The 21,340-nt window shown below is 32.7% G+C and overlaps 2 protein-coding genes across 4 annotated transcripts in view; both read right to left on the minus strand.

Moving 5' to 3' along the window:
- NEK10 (NIMA related kinase 10) overlaps positions 1-3,149 on the minus strand; it is a 221,231-nt gene extending 218,082 nt beyond the window's left edge. For both annotated transcript variants that reach the window (XM_026708233.2, XM_087916775.1), the window contains exons 1-4: positions 3,102-3,149; positions 2,557-2,647; positions 2,214-2,274; positions 495-628 (exon numbers count right to left, since the gene is read on the minus strand). In XM_026708233.2, the coding sequence (XP_026564018.1) occupies positions 495-628; positions 2,214-2,274; positions 2,557-2,618 (257 nt within the window). In that variant the 5' untranslated portion in view covers positions 2,619-2,647; positions 3,102-3,149. The remainder of the gene's footprint in view (positions 1-494; positions 629-2,213; positions 2,275-2,556; positions 2,648-3,101) is intronic.
- A 5,964-nt stretch (positions 3,150-9,113) lies between these two features.
- Positions 9,114-21,340, minus strand: part of SLC4A7 (solute carrier family 4 member 7) — a 107,534-nt gene continuing 95,307 nt past the window's right edge. The window contains exons 20-28 of one of the 2 annotated variants that reach the window (XM_087916774.1): positions 20,550-20,711; positions 19,209-19,460; positions 18,692-18,760; positions 18,159-18,332; positions 17,848-17,979; positions 16,527-16,627; positions 14,617-14,724; positions 12,196-12,279; positions 9,114-10,005 (exon numbers count right to left, since the gene is read on the minus strand). In XM_087916774.1, coding sequence (XP_087772900.1) covers positions 12,198-12,279; positions 14,617-14,724; positions 16,527-16,627; positions 17,848-17,979; positions 18,159-18,332; positions 18,692-18,760; positions 19,209-19,460; positions 20,550-20,711 — 1,080 coding nt within the window. In that variant the 3' untranslated portion in view covers positions 9,114-10,005; positions 12,196-12,197. Of the gene's footprint in view, positions 10,006-11,196; positions 12,280-14,616; positions 14,725-16,526; positions 16,628-17,847; positions 17,980-18,158; positions 18,333-18,691; positions 18,761-19,208; positions 19,461-20,549; positions 20,712-21,340 lie in introns of those variants that run through there. The other variant, XM_026708228.2, reaches the window with a different exon arrangement.

Consider the following 21,340-nt stretch of genomic DNA (forward strand, 5'->3'; position numbering starts at 1 on the left):
GTATGTATATAATTGAAAGATGGTTTTATGGTTTTATGTTTTGTTCATATGTTTGTTGTAAAAAATAAAAACTTTGTTTTAAAAAAAAGAATAAGCATAATTCTAAGAAGCTCTAGAACAGGAAAGCACAACTTTTTTCAGGTCAAAATCTCATTTGGCCTTTCTAATAGTGTACTAAAAATAATAGGAGGGCTAAAAAACTAAATTGGACTTCATTTAATTAAAATTATACATAACTCATATACATATGACCATTCGCATTTAATATTTTTCCCTTGTGTCATACAAACAATTCCAAGTTAGCAATAACTTCTGGAGGCTGCTGAAAACTTTTGGAAAGTTCTTTAACTGTATTCAATGCTGTACTTTAATTATAATAAAACATTTCAGAAATCTCATCCTCAAATATGTATAAATGTTTGAGAATAAAGTTAAAAAATGTAAAGTAAATGCATGCAATATAATAACCCTTAATTAATTTCAATACATTGTACCTGAAGTGTTCCAGTTCAAGAGCTTCAGTAGATTCTTCCCATTGACCTCTATATTTCTCTTTGCAAGAGTTACTAGAATATTGTTCAGACTTGGTCATATTATTATTAATATTTTCAAAGTTAAGGGCTGGCAACTGCAAATGCAAGTCAAGGTTGACTGTTAAGTAAGTTACTTAATATAACCAGAATAACAGCAATGATTGTCACTGGAATTCCATAACAATTATGCTAATAATGATATATAGATAACTGATACAATTATTATCATTCCTCTGTATTTAAGATTAGTCACTGATATTTAGATTGAGTATCTTTATACAGAAAGACCCAGAGATACACAAACATTCATACATACATTTGAATTTGGACTGTGGAGGAAAATGCCAATAATTTAGAGCATTTAATTGAAATATCAGCAGCACAAAGAGGGTAGCTTCAATAAACTTCAACTTAAAATCTTGCTTTGAAGGCTTGCTAGTTGGCTTTGGGGAACAAAAGATTGTATAGTAATGTATGACCTGCTCAGTGTAGAACTCTAGACAATTCTTGCCAGGTGGCCTGGGCCTAATGGCCTAAAAATGTAGAAGCTAAGCTGCAGCCTCTGCTTTAGACTTTCTCTATGTATAATATTTCATAAATTTATATACCTGCTCATCTCGCACATGTGATTCTGAGTATCATACAAAGTTAGAAACATAAAACCAATTCATCAAAATAACCAAAATCATAACAAAACTATTAAAAATGTAGTTGTAGGACATGCACTCAATTTCACTAGCAATACAGACCCTGTGCAGGCTCCATGACTACATTTGGTCAGATGGTAAATCATGTTTTCAGGCCCTTCCAGAGGAATACAAAGGTCAGGGCCAATCTGATCTTGGGGGAAATGTTTAAAAAGGCAGATGGTATGGCAGAAAAGGGTCTTCTCCTGGGTACCATCAGATGGTATCCTTTGTGACAAGGTTCCGCAACTTGCCCTTACTGTCAGACCTCATGGGATGGGATAGATGTGATTGGGGAAATATGTTCCCTCAAATAACCTAACCTTATGCTGTAGGGTTGAAATCATTATCAGCACCTTGAATTGAACCCAAAAGCAATCAACCAATCAGTCAGTCCAGTCTTAGTATGATAAAACAGCTAACCTACACAGGTTGATCTTCCTGAACAGAAAGCTGAAAATATGTAGAAATACTGGGACAGTTCATTTATGTAGGTAATCCCTTGTGGGTATGCCAAATATTTACAGTCGTCTTCTGTTTCAAACATGGATCTATTTCAAAAATCCATTTTAATCTAATCTATGCAGTACTGTCTCTTAGTATCAGATTCTAGCTCAATCAGTGTTTTTGGAATTTACATTACCTCATATTTTCAAAACTCTTAATGAAAACTGCTCTGCTAGAAATATGAAGCATTGAAACTCAAAACACAAACAGACATGAAATGATATTATCCAATTATTATCTAAAACTCTAAAAATCTTTTACTTATGATCAAACAAAATACTAAAGCAACACAAAATCACATAGAATACAAAAACACAAAATACTTCATTATAAAACATAAGCATTTAGAAACCTCCGTGAGTTATTTCAATGCAATTCATTCCATTTACTAGAGGAACTTGTCAGCATATTGAAATCATGAAATTCACTGTACAAAATTTGCTATTTTTTAAACATTGATTCAAATTATAGCAATTTGGAGAAGTACCTGTTGCTTGCTAGACTGGACATTTAGAAAGGCCAGAAGCCTTTTAAGATCAGAATAATCCCTAGGAGGAAATAAATTATATACTTGTTAACAATGCATAATTACCATATTATTATGAAATGTAATTTTATCCATGCTGTTCTGTAGGAAAAAAATCTTTCTAGAGCACCTTTCTATGACCTCCTGTCTCTGTTCACATTTATAGGCTTGTCAGCCACAGCTATTTCTATCAAACTTGGTGACCAGAGAAACAGTAACCATGTAACACAATGGCCAGACTACTTTATTTAACTTTAATACAAATGCAGGAGATATTGCTGACATTTAGTGAAAAGTACTATACCTTTGAGATTTAGTATCTGCTGCCTTTTCTCTAGTCTTCACCTTCTTGAGTTGATCAGGCATTTTATACCTTCAAGGCATCAGAATTAATTCTTAAAGGAAACAAATGTAAAAAATAATATTGTTGTTGTTTGTGGACAAGTGAAGAACAGAATTTCAGCAACTGGAGGAAAAGAAACAGATTTGGTTAAAAAAGAAATACATAAGTTAGCTAAAAGATAAAACCTATGCTAAAAATATCAGCTCATGAAATCATCTCTAAGTGGAATTTATTCTACCTTTGAATTTTCAGTAGTACATCAGGTTGTTTATTTATTGTTAGATTTAGATTCCACTTTTCCTTGAAGAGTAGAAGGGACATAGGGATTTTTTTTAATTTAATTGCTATTAACAGCAATTCTGTGAGGCAGAAAGAGATCAGCTAAAATGCTCCCAGCACCTTTCACTATATAAGTACAGACCAAACCTGTGTTTCTTTTATCCTAGTCTGACAGTTAAATCATTACAGCATGTAAGCTTTCATTTTATCCGTTAATTTTAAGATACCTCTCCATTTTGGGCAGTGGTTTCTAATGTAGCATGGCAGGGGTTGCAACAAGCCCGCAAGGAATTCAGATGTGGAGAGCAAAGAACTAGTTGAGCAGATCTTGTAGTTCTGAATGTAAAATCTTCTGTCATTGATTTCTGGAGAAAAAAGTCAACAGTCTGCAGAGGATATACATAACTATTGGCCGCATCTATTACATCTTTTAAAAAGGCAACAGTACAAAGGAAGTGATAATTTAAAAGTGTAGGTGCCCAAAGCCTTTATACATCTTAATACAAAAAATATTTCTGAACGATAAACAGAAAAATGAGGTTATATATTCACACATAATAGAGCTCTAAAGTAATATTACACTACTCTAATTGTATTTGTTCATCCATATCCATTCATGCATTTACATTAGAAATTCCAAGGGATAGAGAACGCTCAGTGTCAAGCTTGTCTAGATGGTTGCCTCCATCTAGTTTTCTTAACAGTGTTATGGAAAAGAAGTGTTATTGTCTCCCATTATATTTGACTGTATTACAGTCTGTATTACAGTCCTGGATTTCTCAAGGCATTCACCACCTGTTTGACATCTGTTTAGCTGATCTTGTTTAGCTTCTGAAATTAGTCAAGGTCAATTACTGATATGGCATATACTAATAGAAATAGATGTGGTATTTTAATCTGCACTATAAGGTAGATAATAATCCAGCAAACCCAGTAATACTGAATTGCTTTTACATTGCTAACTTCTGAATTAACAAGATCCAGCTACCTAGCAAAACATTGCATCACCATCTTGAGTTATTTGTAAAAATAATAAAGACAGAATACAAGTAAATAAATAAATTTTACAGTACATATGGTTAACTGGTTATCCTGGTTTTCTCAAATCTACAATATAGGTCTATAAAAAAATAGGCGGGAAATCTTTGAAGCATGGAAACACCCACCCACCCCAAAATTTTTGAATACAATTCTTGATAAAAAGAAATTGTACTCCTTGCATATTAAAATTGAAGCCCTCGTTTATTCACAGTATGTATTTATCTTTTTTTAACCTGAGCCCATCTGCATTATAACCACAGAGGCCGCGTGACCTGTTTAGTTGGCAAGATGGATTCTACAGAAGCTTATTATAGCTCAGTTAAGTCAGCTCTTGTTTAAAGATGCCTCAGAGCTCTTCCTAGTTTTCAGTAAAAATAACGTCACACACACTCTGTCCTTGCATACATGCACATTTGTCTCACACGCGCCGACGCTAAAGCTCAAGCCGTAAAAGGATTTTTAAGAACGGCCAGCGCTGCTTTCCACTCTCCGCGCCCTTCCTTCTAACCGCAAAAGACGAGGCTGATCTCAGGAGGGGACAGGGGGATTGGGCACTGTAACTTCTCCCGTCTATCCTCCCCAATTTCTGTACAGAAGAGGACATCGCTGCTCTTCGGACGCCGTTCTATCACTCACCTGCTTGGACTGTCAGCGCTCACACCACGGCAGCTCTCTTATTTACTATTTATTTTTGCAGTAATAATTATACCAATATTTGTTTTTAAGCCCAATAAAAAGCTCCAGTCAGCCGAGCGATCAAATCCGCAAACGCAGGAACCAATGAAAATGCGCCTTTTCCCTAAAGGTCGCTTTTTAGAACCAATGATTAAGCTTCGTACAAAAAGGCCGAGAAAGTTCCGGGACAACGACTAATACTACCGTTGTTGTCATAGCAATAGGGAAGCCGCCCGGCTAGAATCCAAAAGGATTCTAGCTCAGCGGCCCTTGAGTATGCTTAAGAACGCTGACGTCAAACCTTCAGTGAAGGGAAACTGTAAAAAGGAAGGTAATCATACTCCTCCCAAGAAGTAGAAATTGGGTGATAGATATGTATCAGTGTTTTCAACCATCACAACTTTAAGTTGGATGAACTTCAACTCCCAAAATTCCCTAGTCAGTTGCTAGGAAGTTCTGAGAGTTAAGTCGACACATCTTAAGGTTGCCAAGGTTGAACGTTTATATATTGCTTGTAATAAGACGAGCCCAGGAATATCTTAACCTTAACAAAGGAAATACTCTCTCCAGTATCTACTTTATAAACTTAGGGTGTGTCAAATTTTTCAACTTCCAATTTCCAAACATTAGGAGTGCTCAAAAATTGTGACATGCCTTGCGGATTATAAAGATATTTTGGTTACTTTAATATAATTTAGATATACTTGGTAAGTATATAATTATCATAACTTTTTAGCATTTGTTTGTTTCATAAGTATATTCCTTTACAAACTTAATATTTCCAGTCATGGATTCTTTTCCTCTGAGGATTCTCTCCTTCCACTATTCCTGGTACCTATTTGCTATTGTTTCTTTGCCTTTGACTGCATATCCTGTCTTATGACATATTTTTGGCTTTTCTACAGTACTCAGTTCCTGTTTGGTTAAAATAATACTAATCCACATCTGCTAAAAATGTTTCTGCCGAATGATTGCCCAAGTACTGTTGCCTTCCCTGAAGATTCACTGTAAAAACTATTAGAGCCCTTTCTAATGTTAAATCTGATGCACAACATCATTGGGGACTTCTAGTATGTTTCTTTTTGAACTTTTAGATGATGTTTAAAACCCTCCTCTGTTATGATAGGTTTTTACAGGGTCAAACTATCTCAATGATCAGTGTCACTATGAGAAAGAACACACATTCCCCAAATGGAGATTTTTAATTACTTCTGTATTTTTAAAAATTTATTGCATAATAGAGGTTAAATAATTAAAATAAAATAACACAAAGTAATTAAAACTATTCCTGGAGACCTTGAATTCTAGTCCCGCCTTAGGAATTAAACCAGCTAGGTGAACTTGGGCCAATCACTCACTTCAGCCTTAAGAAATAAGCAGTGATAAATTCCTGCCAAGGAATGAAAACTGACTTGAAGGCACACATACAAAAAGCTATTCTGAGAAACTTTTGTTTTGAAAGGCACCATATGGGGATTGTTAAAGTTGGACAGAAGATAGGCCTAGAGCCTGTCATAAATTGTCCCTAAATGCCTAAACTTATGAAGTCTATCTGTATTCCACTCTCTCATCCACATATTTAAAATTTTCAGTTTTGTTTGTATAGCCAGACCAGCTCTTTAATTAAATAGCATTTTAGATGGAGCTATTGTTAATCTCTTATCTAAGAGTTTATTTTTGCTTTCTAGGGCACATTTCATTTCTCCCTGTTAATTTATGTTGAAAAGTACCATGACTTCTTATTTCTTCTCAGTACTAAATTTCAGGTAATGCATATAATGTGTGAACATTTATTATATCACACAAGTAAATCACCATGTTTTACAGGCATCATGTTCTTTTTTCTATTGCCAGTATGAATAAACATAAACTTCACCTCTAGGAATCCCCACCAACATATATTTGAAGGATAGCATTAGTTCTTTCCCAAGGAACCCATTCCTTCTTTGTAAGAATGAGTTTCTATTCCAGGAATACGATCATAGAAATGATGGTGGTCTGCCATTTTTTTCCACAGACAATTACTCACATCTCTTACCCGGATTTTCAGGAATTAAGTTTTCCCCCTTCAAGCTAGTGGCTTGGGCAAACTTCTCAATGAAGCACAAGATAATTCACACTTTCTGTATAGCATACATTTGCAAGTTAATAGCTGCTAATCATTCAAATCTTTTTTTCTATTACCAGCCCGACTGATAATTTTTGTAACTCTGTAAATGTATTTAAACACATTTATCCCAAATTAGTATTACTATAGTGAAACATTAAGAACAATAGCCTATATAATTTCACTTTGCTAATCAATTTTTAATTGCAATTAGGCATAGCTTTAAATGTAGTCTTTATTTGTCAACCACTTATTCAGCAACTGTTCAAAGTTGTGATGGCACTGAACAAATGGTAATCAGAACCAGTCCTTGAAATTCCAACCATTCTAGCACTGACATGGCATGTGATTGCAATTTGGAATCTTGACAGCTGGGCCTCATTTATGAAGGTTAATCCAATGGTCATACAATAGCCATTTGCAACTTTCCCTGCCAGTTTCCCAGAAGCAAAGTCAATAAGTAATCCAGCAGGGAACATTGCAAGTCACTCTGGTAAGACTTCCTGATTTTCTTTCATTTATGCCACACTGTCCATCCCCGGGTCTTGTGTCCCGTTGCACCATCCATCGTCCAGCCTGCCATTCTGCAAATGACTTTGCTTTGGGGAAGCTGGCAGGGAAGGTAGCAAATTGCAATCACATGACTGTGGAATTCTGCAACTTTGTAAGTACAAGCCAGTTGCCAAGCATCAGATCATCATATGATTGCAGGATGCTGTGATGGCCAGAACTCCAAAGACTGATGATAACCACCACTTATTCAGCACCATTGTAACTGAAGAAAAGTACCTGTAATTTAGCCAATAGGAGAGAGATAAGAATTTCAGTGTTTGTTCTGCCAGTTTTATAATGTAAGATAATGTTGGGAACACATTGTGGGATTTGAAATAAATCCCTAATTATTTAGATTGTATTCTCTCTAAAAAGGTAAATGGACTATATGACTCCAAGCAAAAAATATATCCCAGCTATAATGCAAAATTCTTATAGCAGGACTACATGTTTGGTCATAGGCCAAAAATTAGCAAGCAAAACCCAGATACCCTTTTTATTGATTGGAACTATCAAAACTAAACCTAGTCCTTTGGAATTAATACTTTGCAATCTATAAATGAAATTAACTGAGGACAGGATCGAACAACTGAATAACTTTTAGTAGCAATAAAATCATTACCAGGCTTAAGTTTTTTAACAAGATCTGCTATTTCTGAGTTTTCTTTGGAAGATCACTACATTAGCAGACTCATATTAACAGTCATATCCTTCCTTCCTTCCTTCCTTCCTTCCTTCCTCCAAAACTTATTTTCTTTTGATAAAGTTTTTTCTTTGTTTTTTTTAGTCCTGGTTGGATAGCTTCTATCATCCTCAGGTTGGCTGAAATATTGATTTCTGGCTACTGATTCCTAAACATTTGTTTCTCTTCAGTGTTTGGTCAAGCCTAGAGTGGGACAAGGATTTCCCTTTCAAACTTTTTCTGGTTTCCATAGGGCTGGTGTGGTAAGGAGAAACTGGTTTATAGTGATGAGGTGATGGCAGCAAGGAAGCTCAATTGCTAGTTGTTATTCACACTCAGAATGGTGGGCCCTCACAGAAAGGGTCTAATATTGAAGGATCCTTTTTTCCCCTCATATGAAATATTAATCCTACAGGTACAATGTCTATGGAGATTTTTAGTCAGAGCTGAAGTGCTTAGATGAGAAGCGAAACATCTTCAAAGAAAAAACAGAAAGTCCAGTTGCCTCTTGAAAAAGCACCTTTAGGATAGGTACAACGTATAAAAAAAAGTAACTCAAATCTTTAAAAGCAGTAACATTTTATTGCTTTTTTAACCTTTTCAAATATTACAAAAAATAGTCATTAAACAAATGATAAAACATTGGATATTTTTCTATTACATACTGAAGAATTTTGTTGGCATTATATAAAAGAATAAAATATTATCTCTACATTCAAACAGTGTAACTTTGGATATAATTCTATAAGAAAATGATGTAGAAAACTGTTATATAAATTGGAATATACTGTGGAATTACATGTCAAATTAAAGTAAATTGTTTTGTTCAGGAAACACTCTGAACATTGGAAGACACTGACAAAACAAAGTGTCAGTGACAAAAGGGAAGTTTTCAAAGGATGCATCTCTAACCAATAAACTGCATTTATAAAAACCTGTCAATTAAATAAGTTATGCTAAGTTTGCAAAACAGTGACAATATATGCTAAATATGATTTTTTTAAATTTTCACACCAATTATAACCATTTTCCTGTTCTTGATAAATTTTCTAAAAAGTAATTAAAAAATTCAAATAGTAAAATCACAGGACAACATTTTGTATTAATACAAGTATCTATGGACACTACATACCTATTCATTCATGAAATTAAAGGGTTCTTCATAGTAATTGTGCTAAGTAACACATAGAACCTATATTAATCATCCTAACAACGATTACATTATTGACCAAAATATATAAAAAGAAAATAACATTCAATATATTACACTAATGGCTACCATGCACTATGTTGGGGACATAACACAATTCATTAACAACTCTTTTAAGCAATGAAGACCCATGAATATTTGTAATGTACCACAGTTACCTGACATTACAATTATAAATGGATTTTTTTTTTACCAAACAACACTGTTTATAAGCCTACCATACACAGAAATAAATTCAATTGAAGTAAAAGAAGAAAAATATCATATTGGAAGCTAAGTAATGTACATGCTTTGAACACTATCTTACATATTTTATTGATTGTCTTGAAAAACTGAAAATTGAATAATTTGTTTTCAGTATGGTTAATAATGTGGAATATTGAAACTGTGTGTGTATGTGTGTGTGTGTATGTGTATACACACACACATATATGTGTACATGGGTTAATGAGTTCCTACAAACCCAAATGAAAAAAGTATTGGTGACAAACAATTTTAAAAAAAACGTTTATATAGAATTAAAATTCAGATATTCTGAGAACGTGTCACTTTAAAGAACAGAAAAAGTATGTTTCCTGGGATTGCTCTGCAATTATTTCCGCTAAATCAGTCTGTATCTAGAAAACAGTCACTTAGCTATTCTTACAGTAGGAATATACAGGCTATAATTTAGATTTCACCCTCAGGTGAAACAGTAATTTTACTCATGTATAGCTTTTAGGGCAATATTTATATCTACATACAATAAAATCTGTCTTTTATTGTTTGGTTTTATTACTATAATTTTATTTATGGAAAAAGAAATAATGTTTTACAACATGTAACAAGCAGCAAATTATAAATTAGCACATCATATTTGGACATCTGCTGTAAAAAATTAAAATACGTAATAATGAATTAATAAGAAGTATTTAAGTAAATAATGTAAACTACACAGCAAATCATGTTATTTCTGTCATTAGGAATTATTTTATATAATTAGCAGATAAATAATGAATTCCAATAATTTTCAGATATTTATTTAACTTATTAACCCTTTGGCATTGAACAACAGCATTATTGAATTTCAGGCATTTGAAAACAAAGGGTTAAAATTCAAAGCAATCTATTTGAATCTGTAAATTTCTACACATGGCTCTGAACAAAAATATTTGTAATAACAAAAGACAAGCAAAATTAATTTGGAATGCTGTCAATACTAATGAACATGATTCACTTGCTTACACTAAGTAACAAATTGGAAGTGTACTTTCAAAGATATAGAAATATTTATGAGATATAAACAGGTATGATTTTTAAATAAAGAAAAGTGCATATTTTAAAAAAATCTTAAGGCACAAGCTATGCAAGCACTCAGGAATGAAAATATTATCCAGTTTCCAATTTCATATCAAAAACAAAATATATTAATATTAATTTAATCATTTTAGGCATCAGATTTTCATTTTAACATGCTTTCCTACAAAATTTACTTTCTTTCTTTCTTTGCTCAGTTTTACATTTGAGCATTTCTGAAAATGATTGGGCCCTTTTCAACAAACTAATAATTTTATTTATATTCTTTCACTTGTTTCAGGTAAAATCCACAAATTGCTTTAACTATATTCAAGAATTTGCTATTTTCAGAATTCAAGATATTGCCAAATGAAACTACAAATCTTGCATTCCTACTTGCTGCCAAAAAAGTTCAACAATATTTGTAGGCTCACACATTGCAATGCGTTTTGCTGTAAGATTAAAAAAAATCTTTGGTGCACTGTAAACCAGAGTATCTTCAGTTTTAATTAGAAATTAATGCTGTGTATTTTATGTTACAGTTTTCACATACCCATATTAAAATTGATGTTTACATTAAAATGTTTCTCTTCAGTACTGATCTAAAAAGCTTAAACTTTAGAGAAACTCTCTTACTATAAAATTGGTAAACAGGTACTATTTAAACACAATCAAACCTTACTCATTTCAGTGGCGTAAATATGTGTACTGAAATCTACAACAAAAGAACAAAAATGCAGGACTTAAACATAGCCAGATAAAACTCAGTTGCACCCAGCATTTTATATAAATGCTTTTATTGATCTAAGACAAATATGCTTTGGAAAACATGTTTTAAAAATTTAACATAATATTAAAGTAATTCTGGTTTTATTTCCTGGAACTGAATGTTAAAATGATGGATTCAAGAACCTACATGAATTTATTTTCAATGTCTAGTAGCAATAAAGTTTATGTAAGAGAAGTCAACTCATAATGTAAATCCAGATGTTCTAATACAATACTAACTAGAAAATTTTCATTTATGTGATAGAAATTTCTTCCGTCTCCTACAGTTACCAATCATCAAACTCCCCCAGCTCTCTGGAATATATTTATAGGACACTCAGGGGAAAATTAAATTTTATCTTACAAAAAGAGAACCATAATCATGTTTAATCTTATTAAAAGGCAGTCTAAATAAATGCCAACCTAGACTTCTATATTCAAAAACTGCTTTATTCTTTCAGTATAATCTGCTCTTGTGGTTGGTGAATTAAAAAATAAAACTGAGAAGTTGACTACTACATGTAAGACTTATTTTTTAAAAATGCATTACAATGGTGTTTAACACTACAACAGGAAATAATTCATATACAAATACAATTATTTAACCCATAAAGTAATATAAAATAAAGGCTGAAATACAGCAATTCACTAAATTGCATATGTATCATTTGTTCTTATAAACTGGCATAACATTTGCAAAAATCCAACTAGCAAATGCCTGATAACAGGACATTTGTACTGAATTTAAAATTATATAAAAATATCACAGATACAATGAAAACCAATAATTTATAGTTAAAGATGATCTTTGACTTACTGATAACTAAAAAAAGAAATTATTTTTCCTTTTAAAAAATTGAAATAAACATTCCACTAAAATAAATATTTCCACAGTGACAGACATTTCTTGCTGGAAAATCTCACTGTTGTTCACATAAGTACCTAGTACTTAAAGAAGCTGTAAAGTCACTCTCTTTCAATATATCCTATAAAATAATATCATTGTTTTACCTCTATAATGAGGTTTCAGCATCTACATACTTTATTTCAGATGTTTTTTCAATGTCTATTTTCACACATGACTCATTTTCAGGGCTGTTAAGAAAAATTTACATAGTTAAAAACACCAATACAAGAGTATTAATAATATATGTTAATATAAATCAGCGTATTTCTAGGAGCATAAAGTAAAATTTAACCTATAAATGCCTTTTTCATTAAAAAAGTTATACATTCTAACAATACAACCCTATATGTATCTTCTTTAAAGCCTAGCAAGTTCAGTAGAACATTCTTTTAGAATTTAGATAAATGAATATGGATTGTTAATTAAGAAATCACAATGACTCCCACCTTGTGTATTATAGATACATATTTAGAAATTAAAATAAATGATTTTACTTTTGTGTTATAATCTGGTGTAACCATTATAATATAAAGCTCTTTGAATTATCAGAATTCATTGGAATTTAGATGGATGGATGAAGGGTTGGTGGATGGATAGATTGATTGTAGATAATAGACAGACGGACAGACATATAGGGCTGCACTGCAAATATCCAGTAACAAGTATCTAGGATGGTTTTTTGATTAATTCAGAAGCATGGGTTGTTGTAATATCAGAATGTAAGACTTTGTGTTGGCGATTATAGCCAAATTTGCAGGTCATGTGAAAAAAAATCAGCTGAAGTCACTGTATATTGTACTATAGAGGGGAAATGAAATTATGAAGTTGAATGATGAGTGAATGGAAAATAAAAAATGGATTCTTAACCATTGTTAAGATATAATTTCACATTATATGTCAACCCAGAAATACTATATTTTTACTTACACTGAGTCTCAAATTCTCCCACTCAAATGTGTAATCCTAAAATTAAAATACTAAAACAAAGTTGAATTCTATGAAAGAAAACTGGAATATTTTGTATCAAGAAAAAGCAATGTATTCAGGAGTGGGCCTCAAAAGTTTTAGCGAAGGGTTCTCTGTCCAGTTCCTGGGTGGGCATGGGCATGACGGGTGTGACCTAGTCGGCTTTCTGCACCATAGTAGGTGGGGCGTTTTTGCCCTCCCTAGGCTCCAGAGACTTTCTTCGAGCCTCTGGGTGGACAAAAACAGCCTCCCTGGGCTCAGAGGCTCTCTAGAAGCTGGAAACAGGCCCATTTCCAGCCTTCCCGAACTTCCAGGAGGCCCATTTTTTGCCCTCCCCAAACCTCTGCACACAGCTGGCACTTACCTGCATCCAAAACGGGCTGCATGGGAACTCCTGGGAGGGGGGGGTGGGGTGGGCGGGGCCAGCCAGGAGTGGGATTTGAGGGTTTTCCGAACTGCACAGGATCTTAACTAGGGACTCTCTTGAACCCTGCAAAACCCCAGCAGCCTATCTCTGAATGTACCAGAATCTTTTTTTGTAACTCAAACAATATCTACAAAAAATATAACTAAAATTTTCCAGCATATCCCAGATATATGGCAGCACAATTTGCAAAACCTATGCTTTAAGGCAGGGCATTCTTCAATCAGTAACATTGCTACATCAATCTCTAAAGCTCTATATTATTAAGGGTGAAAAAATATTCTTACTGTTCACAAGCAAAATTGTCCACCATTATTTTATGTAATTTGGAGCAGAGTTCTTAATGTATAGTCAAAGAAACCAAGCAACGAGCTTATATTAGTCCAAATGATTATTTTCTTTCAGCAATATATTATTAATTTGCCAATATATTTATCATGCAACAGAATGTGTTATCATTTGAGAACATTCTAGAGCAGATTACCTGTCCCATTCAAAGTACTATAATAAAAATAGTGGATATCCATTTTGTTAATAGGGATATTTGATTTTCACTTTTGCTTACTTGGGGTAAAATATCCTCTTTTTGTTATAAGCATCATTCTAAACAGCTGCTTAACATAAGCTCTTTGATATAAAGGGCAGTGATTGCAAACTCATGTCATGTATGTCAAAGGTGAAACTCTATGATGTTTTGGATGACATACCAACACCTGACAACAACTATTCTTAAAAGCATGACTCATTCTTACAATACTTTTGGAGGATGAGCAAAAATGGGGTGTGCTTCAGAAATATCAAGAGGAGGCTTTTTTGAGTGGCTGCAGGGCATTAGGGCTAAAATCAAGGTTTGGGACTCTACTTCAGAGCCAATCTTGGCAACACTGCTTAGGTTGGTTTATATGGGGGAGGGGAGATACATAAACATAATTGTTTCTCTCTTTTTGGGGAGGGAGGATGTATGTGACATGCCAGAAGAGTCAAGTTAAGCATTTTCTGAATATTTGACACAATCAAATATTTGAACCACAAGGTTCACCAACATTACTGTGGTATATAAATGAACAACCAGCTCCATCTGTTTCCATTCTAAACATACAAAGCAAAAGCAAAACATAAAGTATGATTAATCTACCTCAAGTTAGGTCTTGTTACTTTGGCATTCTCTGTGTTCATGGAAAGAGCCTTCCACTGTGCAGTTTTGGCCATTTCATCTGATATGTTTACCACAGAAGGGTCAATGCTGGGTAATAAATACACACTGATTAATTCTACATGCTGTGCTATACCATTAATGAGGTGTCATACTCTACCATTTTAAGCCTTGGTTATTTTTTTTGCATGGGTACTAGAAAATGCATTGTTTTACTTTAACACTAAGAATCTCTGTGTTAAAAATAATTCACATTCCAGTACAGTGTTTTAGTCTATGAAAATACTTAACTTCTAAAGGTCTGAACCATATTATAATAGAAGGTAAAGACTTTTGAAAGAATACTGTTACCTATTTTCTCTATCATGTATCTTTTCCTGAAATTACCATTGATTCATGGATGCTTATATACCAGCAATCAGGCTCCATGCAATAATAAATTAAATGCATATATTTTTACCCAGCTTCAAAGCAAAGAAGAGAAATGTAAACTGGACATTAAAAAAGGGAAGCATTTTTACTAGTGTGCCCTCTGATAAATCAGTGTTTTATCAGGACTTGCCATGCTAATGATGGCAGTCTTTCTGTAAATAGGCACAGGTATCCATTTTGTAGAGATATTCACAAAATACTACTACATCGAATGGAATTGGAGCAACTGCTTTAGGAAAATTAAGAAAAATATTGTTATAAAACTAACTTAACTACATGATCAATGATATTAGCGGAGGATACTTCATAAAGTAAGTTTGTTAAGTGTGTTATTTCATCCATCTTATTTTCAACTGATAGTACTTTATGAGCTTTAGTATTACAGAAAAAATCAAGTGAAATCATGTGCAGTTAATGTACAATACCACTTTGACAGCTTCTGTTAAGAAAGGATAGAAAACTGACAATAAGCTGTTCATGATACATATTTTTACTAACTAACTTGAGAAGGAAAAGAATCTGTTATAACTATTTTCAGCAGAAAGTCAAAGCAAGAATAAACATTATAGCCTTCAAACTAATCGCAGTTACTCACTTGGCATTAATTTTTCATGTAGGAATAGTCATACTTCAAAAAAAATCAAATTTATCTCAGTCTAAAAATTCTAAAACAATGTTGAATCCAAATAGTAGCAGAATCATATAAGGAATATTAATTTTAAAAATGGTAAACATGTTTATTTGGAGAATAATATTTCAAATTTTATAACACAGCATTCCCCAACCTTTTCAGCTGTGCAGACCATTAGGTGTGGGAAGGGATAGTTCCATGTGAGTAGTGGGCAAGCGCACGTGCATGCACACAGCTCCATTTTCACAAGTGGCAGGCACAAGCACCCACACTCATGCAAATGGAGTGCATGCTCATGCACTCTCCCACTGCTCATGCAAATGGAGCACAACACGCACATTTGTTCACTGCTTGCACAAATGGGGATGCAAGTGCGTCCTCACCTGCCCCTTCTGTGGGCCAGTTCCGAACTACTCAAGTTCCAGTAGTGGGCCACAGCCCGGGATTTAGGGACCCCTGTTATAGCGCACAACCAATACTATTTATACATGTGAAAATATTGGCTTTCACTAAATGATAAAAATCTTAGTTTAATATCTTCAGTGTCCTTCACATAAACTATGCACATAAGAGATAAAATAGGATTAAATAATGTTCTTCATACAGATTCCAGATGATTGGTATGGAGTAATCTGATCTGTTCAAAAGATTTATGTAAATAAATAACATGTAATGCATTATGGTGATACATGCAGTTATTTTATAGTCTTCTTTGGTCCTCTTTCACACCATGATTAATTCTAGATTATACAAGTATCCTTCAGAATTAAATTGAATGAACTATTATATAAAATAAAATATAAAATAAAATAATAGGTAAATACCACACCTGTATTTTAGAGCTTTCACAGGAATCTGTAATACTTCACTTCTTTCATATGGAAGGTGTACAGTTTCATTGTCCACTGCCTGAAACATTCGCTCAGCTTCCTGAAAGTTATATATAATCCAATACAGATTTAACAAATTTTGAATTATAAGAGAAATGCAAAAATGAATTTTGTATTTTGTCAACATAGACCTAAAAGCAGGCATTTTGGAAACTGCACAGTAACAGATTTCAACCAACATTGGGGAAAGGATGAAGATTTGTGAAGAAGTCAGGCCAGAAAATTATACTCTATTCTCCTCTTATGAAAGCTCGTTCTATGCAAACCGACAAGCCATTGTATTGTGGAATTCAAATTCAGGTCTATAATACACACCAAAAAAATAATATATTTTTGAATATTTGAACAGTTGCTAAAAACCAGAGATGTGAAGAATTTTTCATTATGGACCATTTTAATTCATAAATAGGTAATTCTGAGTACAGATTAAACTATTTAACTAATTAGGAAACGGTCTGACCTTGAAATGGCCCTATCCTGAAATGTCCGGGGTCATACAGAATGGGCCCATTTTGAGGTCAGGCTATTTTCAAACAGTTATAGTACAATTACTCCAGAACAAAACAGTCCGTTACTGTGTTATATGATGAAGTATTTTTAAATGTAAACCTGTCATAATGGAAGATACTATAGTAAAAGTTGTGTATCTATTGCATTATTTCAAATCTGTTGAATTTTCCTTTGACACTTCTATTAATTATACAAACACATTAAAATTTATGCCAACAAACATAACAGTGATCTTACCCACAAAAAGATGTATTACGTATCATTAAAAATCTAGTTTACAATATCAATCATAGTGAAATTTTAGTACATTTCATTCCAAATATATCTACAATAGCTATTGGTTCTTATTTGTTTATATCCTGAATACATGTATTTTCTGAAGTAATTTAGAATGGCTTTTTTATGGAAAGATAATCCTGAAAGCAATAAACCATCTACAAATATTTCTTTTATTTTAATCTTTGAAAAGCCTTTTAATATTTGGAAAAGAGCATTTACATGTGACACTTATACAAGACCTATGTTTAGTATATATTCTGTTTATGTTTGTGCTGTCATATTCCTATCAATCACATTTCATTTTCCATGTTTTTTATAGAGCTTTAGTGAACTGCTATATTTAGAGGAACTAAAAGCTAATTTCCATTTGTTTCACTGATAAGCTCAAATATGGAAAATGTTTTCCATTTTCCCACCAAACACTGCTTCTATGGGTTTTTTTTGCCTTAATTGTGAATACTATTCACTTACTTCCTTTGCTTTTTTCTTTTTGTCATCTTCCTTTTTCTTCTTACTTTCTGGCATAAGATCATCAAGCCAACTGAGCTCCCGTTTGGTGAAACACAAATCCATAAGTTTGCGAACAAAAACTAAAGCTAAAACCTTTAAAACAGTTTTAAATATAAATTACTAGCAAATCAAAATGCTAATGTAAATATAGAATTAATATAAATTACAGTATACAGCATTAAATGCATAGCTTTAATATTATCATTGAATTTCATGTTTAAATATTTATAAATGATGCATAAAGTTGTAGATATACTGAAATATTAGCTTACCATCATAGGAAAAACAACAGCAGCCGCTGATGCTTTAATTGCCCACAAAAGAATAAGACAGGTAAGCTGAACTACTGTAAATACATGTACTTTCCATAGTGGCACATAACGGAGATAAATCAAATCAGGTTGATGTTTGGCAGGCATACCAAACAGTTTAATACGATCGAAAAACTGTAATGAAAAGAAAAATTATTAAACATATGTCTAAAAACAATTTTAGAAAACAAAAGTAATAAAAATAAATTGATTACAAATTGGGCATGATACTTCTTTGAGTAGTAAAAATAATAATCTTATTAAATCTGTAATAAAGAATTACACTAGCTACTAAAAACTTTTAGAATTTCTGGATTCCTGCCTATCTGTTATAATTTGCAATATTATAAAGATAGATATATTTGTAAAAATTCAAGAAGGTGAGCCCTTTCACAATCATTTATGGGGGCAGAGTGAGACATAAAAAACAAATATTGCAGAACATCTATGTTACTTTTTTCTACAGATGAAACATGAGTAAAATTAAAACTTGCCTGAATGCCTTTTAGTGAGGATGCTCCCATATAAAGAAAAACACCATATAAAACTGGCATTGGAATAAACTGTAAAAAAACAACCAGTAAATCAATTTTTGATAATCAACAGATCAATCAATATAAAAACTTTAAGCAATTTTTGCAAAGATTTAACTATTTCATCCAAAAAAAATACAGATTTAACAAGATGAATATTTCAGTGTATTTTTGTCCACCTGTCATTAAAACATAAGTAATTGGCAAGTATCTGATTGGGGGGAAATGGTTCATATATAAGGCATTACTATTCACTTAGGCAGAGATGAATATACAAGTATGACTGTAGATCATGAAAGTGAAATATATAGTGAAGGATTTGATGGTAATGAGAGATTAATAATATAAGACTACCATTTTTAGTAGTATCAATGGATCCTTGGAAAATAAATATGGAAAAGAAGAGAAAGATGGGAGGGGAGTGGAAGGGAAAATAATATACTAAGCTTGTAATAGAATTTTAAAATCTGCTTCTTACCTTTAAAACAGAGGTCATAAACACTGAAAGCCCCATCAGAACAAAAATCATTAATCCTGTCACTCTTTGCTCACGGATTCCCAGGAACTTTGGTTGTTCTCCTGGAGCTGAGCACTCAGATTCAACTTTTAAACTGTTGACATGACTTATTGAAAGGACAGTTGCAGCCACAAACCAAGGCAAACCCATAATAGAGCATATACCTAACATAATGCCAACCATGAGCAGATCAAGATGATAACCACAACCTTTCTGTGGAATCAAACACAAATATTTCATATTAAAATGGTATAGTAAGATGATGTTCACAATATTTAGAATGTTTATATAAAGGATTATTATAGAAGTGGATTAAATTTAAAATTGTTTCACACTTCATAATGTGTCAGTGAATATACGCAACAGAAAACAATGGTGAGTAAAATGAAAAAGAAGTGCAAAATTTTAAATTAGATTTGAGAGGTATGATAAATACTACTCAACAAAATTACAAGGTTGGGCTCTGTAGAAAACATTGTAGTGGGTAAGAATTTTTAGGATAATAAAAAGATTTTACAGCTTCAGTATTTGGGAAAATTACATTCTTCACTGACCTGCACAAAGAATGGAATGGAATAGAATTGGAGTGTCAAACTCATTTGGCCCATAAAGTTCTTAGATCTGGCTTACAAGGCTGCCCTGGAAACAGTGAAGGACCAGCTCGCAGTGCTTCTGCCAGGAAAAATGGAGCTCAAGAAGGCCACATACATCCCTCCCATACATACACACACACACACTTATGAATAGACAACATTCATGCTGGTCATTTCCAAGTTTCTGCCTGAAATACAATTTTGGCTTTTAATTCTGTTGCCCCTCCTTACAATCTTAGAACATCAATATTTAATTTACTATACTTTCCAGTTAAGCAGTTTAACAAAAATAGTCTTCTTGAATGGTAGCCTTAGCAATTCTTGGTTGATCTCAACAAATGAAGAAGTGTTGGATGTAGTTATCAGTGTGATGCTAAGATGAAATTATTTAGCTGTACACTAGCTTGGGAAGTTAAAAATATATTGGAAAAAGGCAATAACAAACAGATGTCAAGAAAAGATACATGTCCATTCAATCACCAGAGTCAAATCTGTTTCACATGAAACTTTCCCAAGAATAAATGATCTAAGTTATAAATAAATTATATTATAAATAATTTGTCTGCTACAAATTATTAAAGTATTTAGTTGAATACAAGATTTTGTCTTGTATGTTTCCTGTATATAGAAAATTACTTTAATGCTGTAATTATTTCTAATTTAACTTAACTGTTGCATTGGTAAATGAACAAACAAAGCAAATAGTCACCTTGAGTTTATGCTCTTTTCTGTTTATGATAACTGCTGTAATTTGCTGATCCATAAAAATAAGGATGGTACAGAGCAAAGCTGGAACTGCAGCTATTACTAGGGTCCACCAAGGATTACTCCCTAGAGGATTGATAAGCCATCCACGATCACTCTGTGTAGGCTAAAATAAAATATAAATATACAGCTACCAAAAGGAACAGATATATTTTCATTATTTATAAGAGAAACACTTACTATAAATACCTTGATACAGATTATAATAAAAATTATTTTAAATTTAAAACATTTATTTTTGAAAAAAGATGTTTCATATAGAATGCAATTAATACAACAATATAAAAATACAATTTTAGTTTAAGATATAAATATTTGAAATTGGTTAATTTGGCATGATCACAAGGTATTATCATACTTTATTGGTTGCCAATCTTTACTTTTTTAGCATCTGTTATATCGCTATTAAAGTTTTGCTGAACCACCAAATAAGCAAACTATTTAACAAATTTTAATTATAGCCTATGGCTGTCAGGAATCAAACATATATACCAAGAAGCAATTAAAAACAGATACTTTTGAATAAATAAAATAGTTATATAAATGTACAGGTAATCTTTGAGACATGACAGTAATAGAGTCTGCTCATTATGTTTGCAAGTGGCATCACTTAACAATGCGCACATCTTATTTTCTTTTATGTGATTGTTAAAGAAACAAGCAGTTGTTAAGCAAAGCATGGGATGCCTCAGGGGTGGATAACAGTGGTGGGATTCAAACTTTTTTACTACTGGT

Source organism: Pseudonaja textilis, chromosome Z, assembly GCF_049901715.1.
Source record: "Pseudonaja textilis isolate UNSWEBS1 chromosome Z, rPseTex1.2, whole genome shotgun sequence".
NCBI classification, from domain to species: Eukaryota; Metazoa; Chordata; class Lepidosauria; order Squamata; family Elapidae; genus Pseudonaja; species Pseudonaja textilis.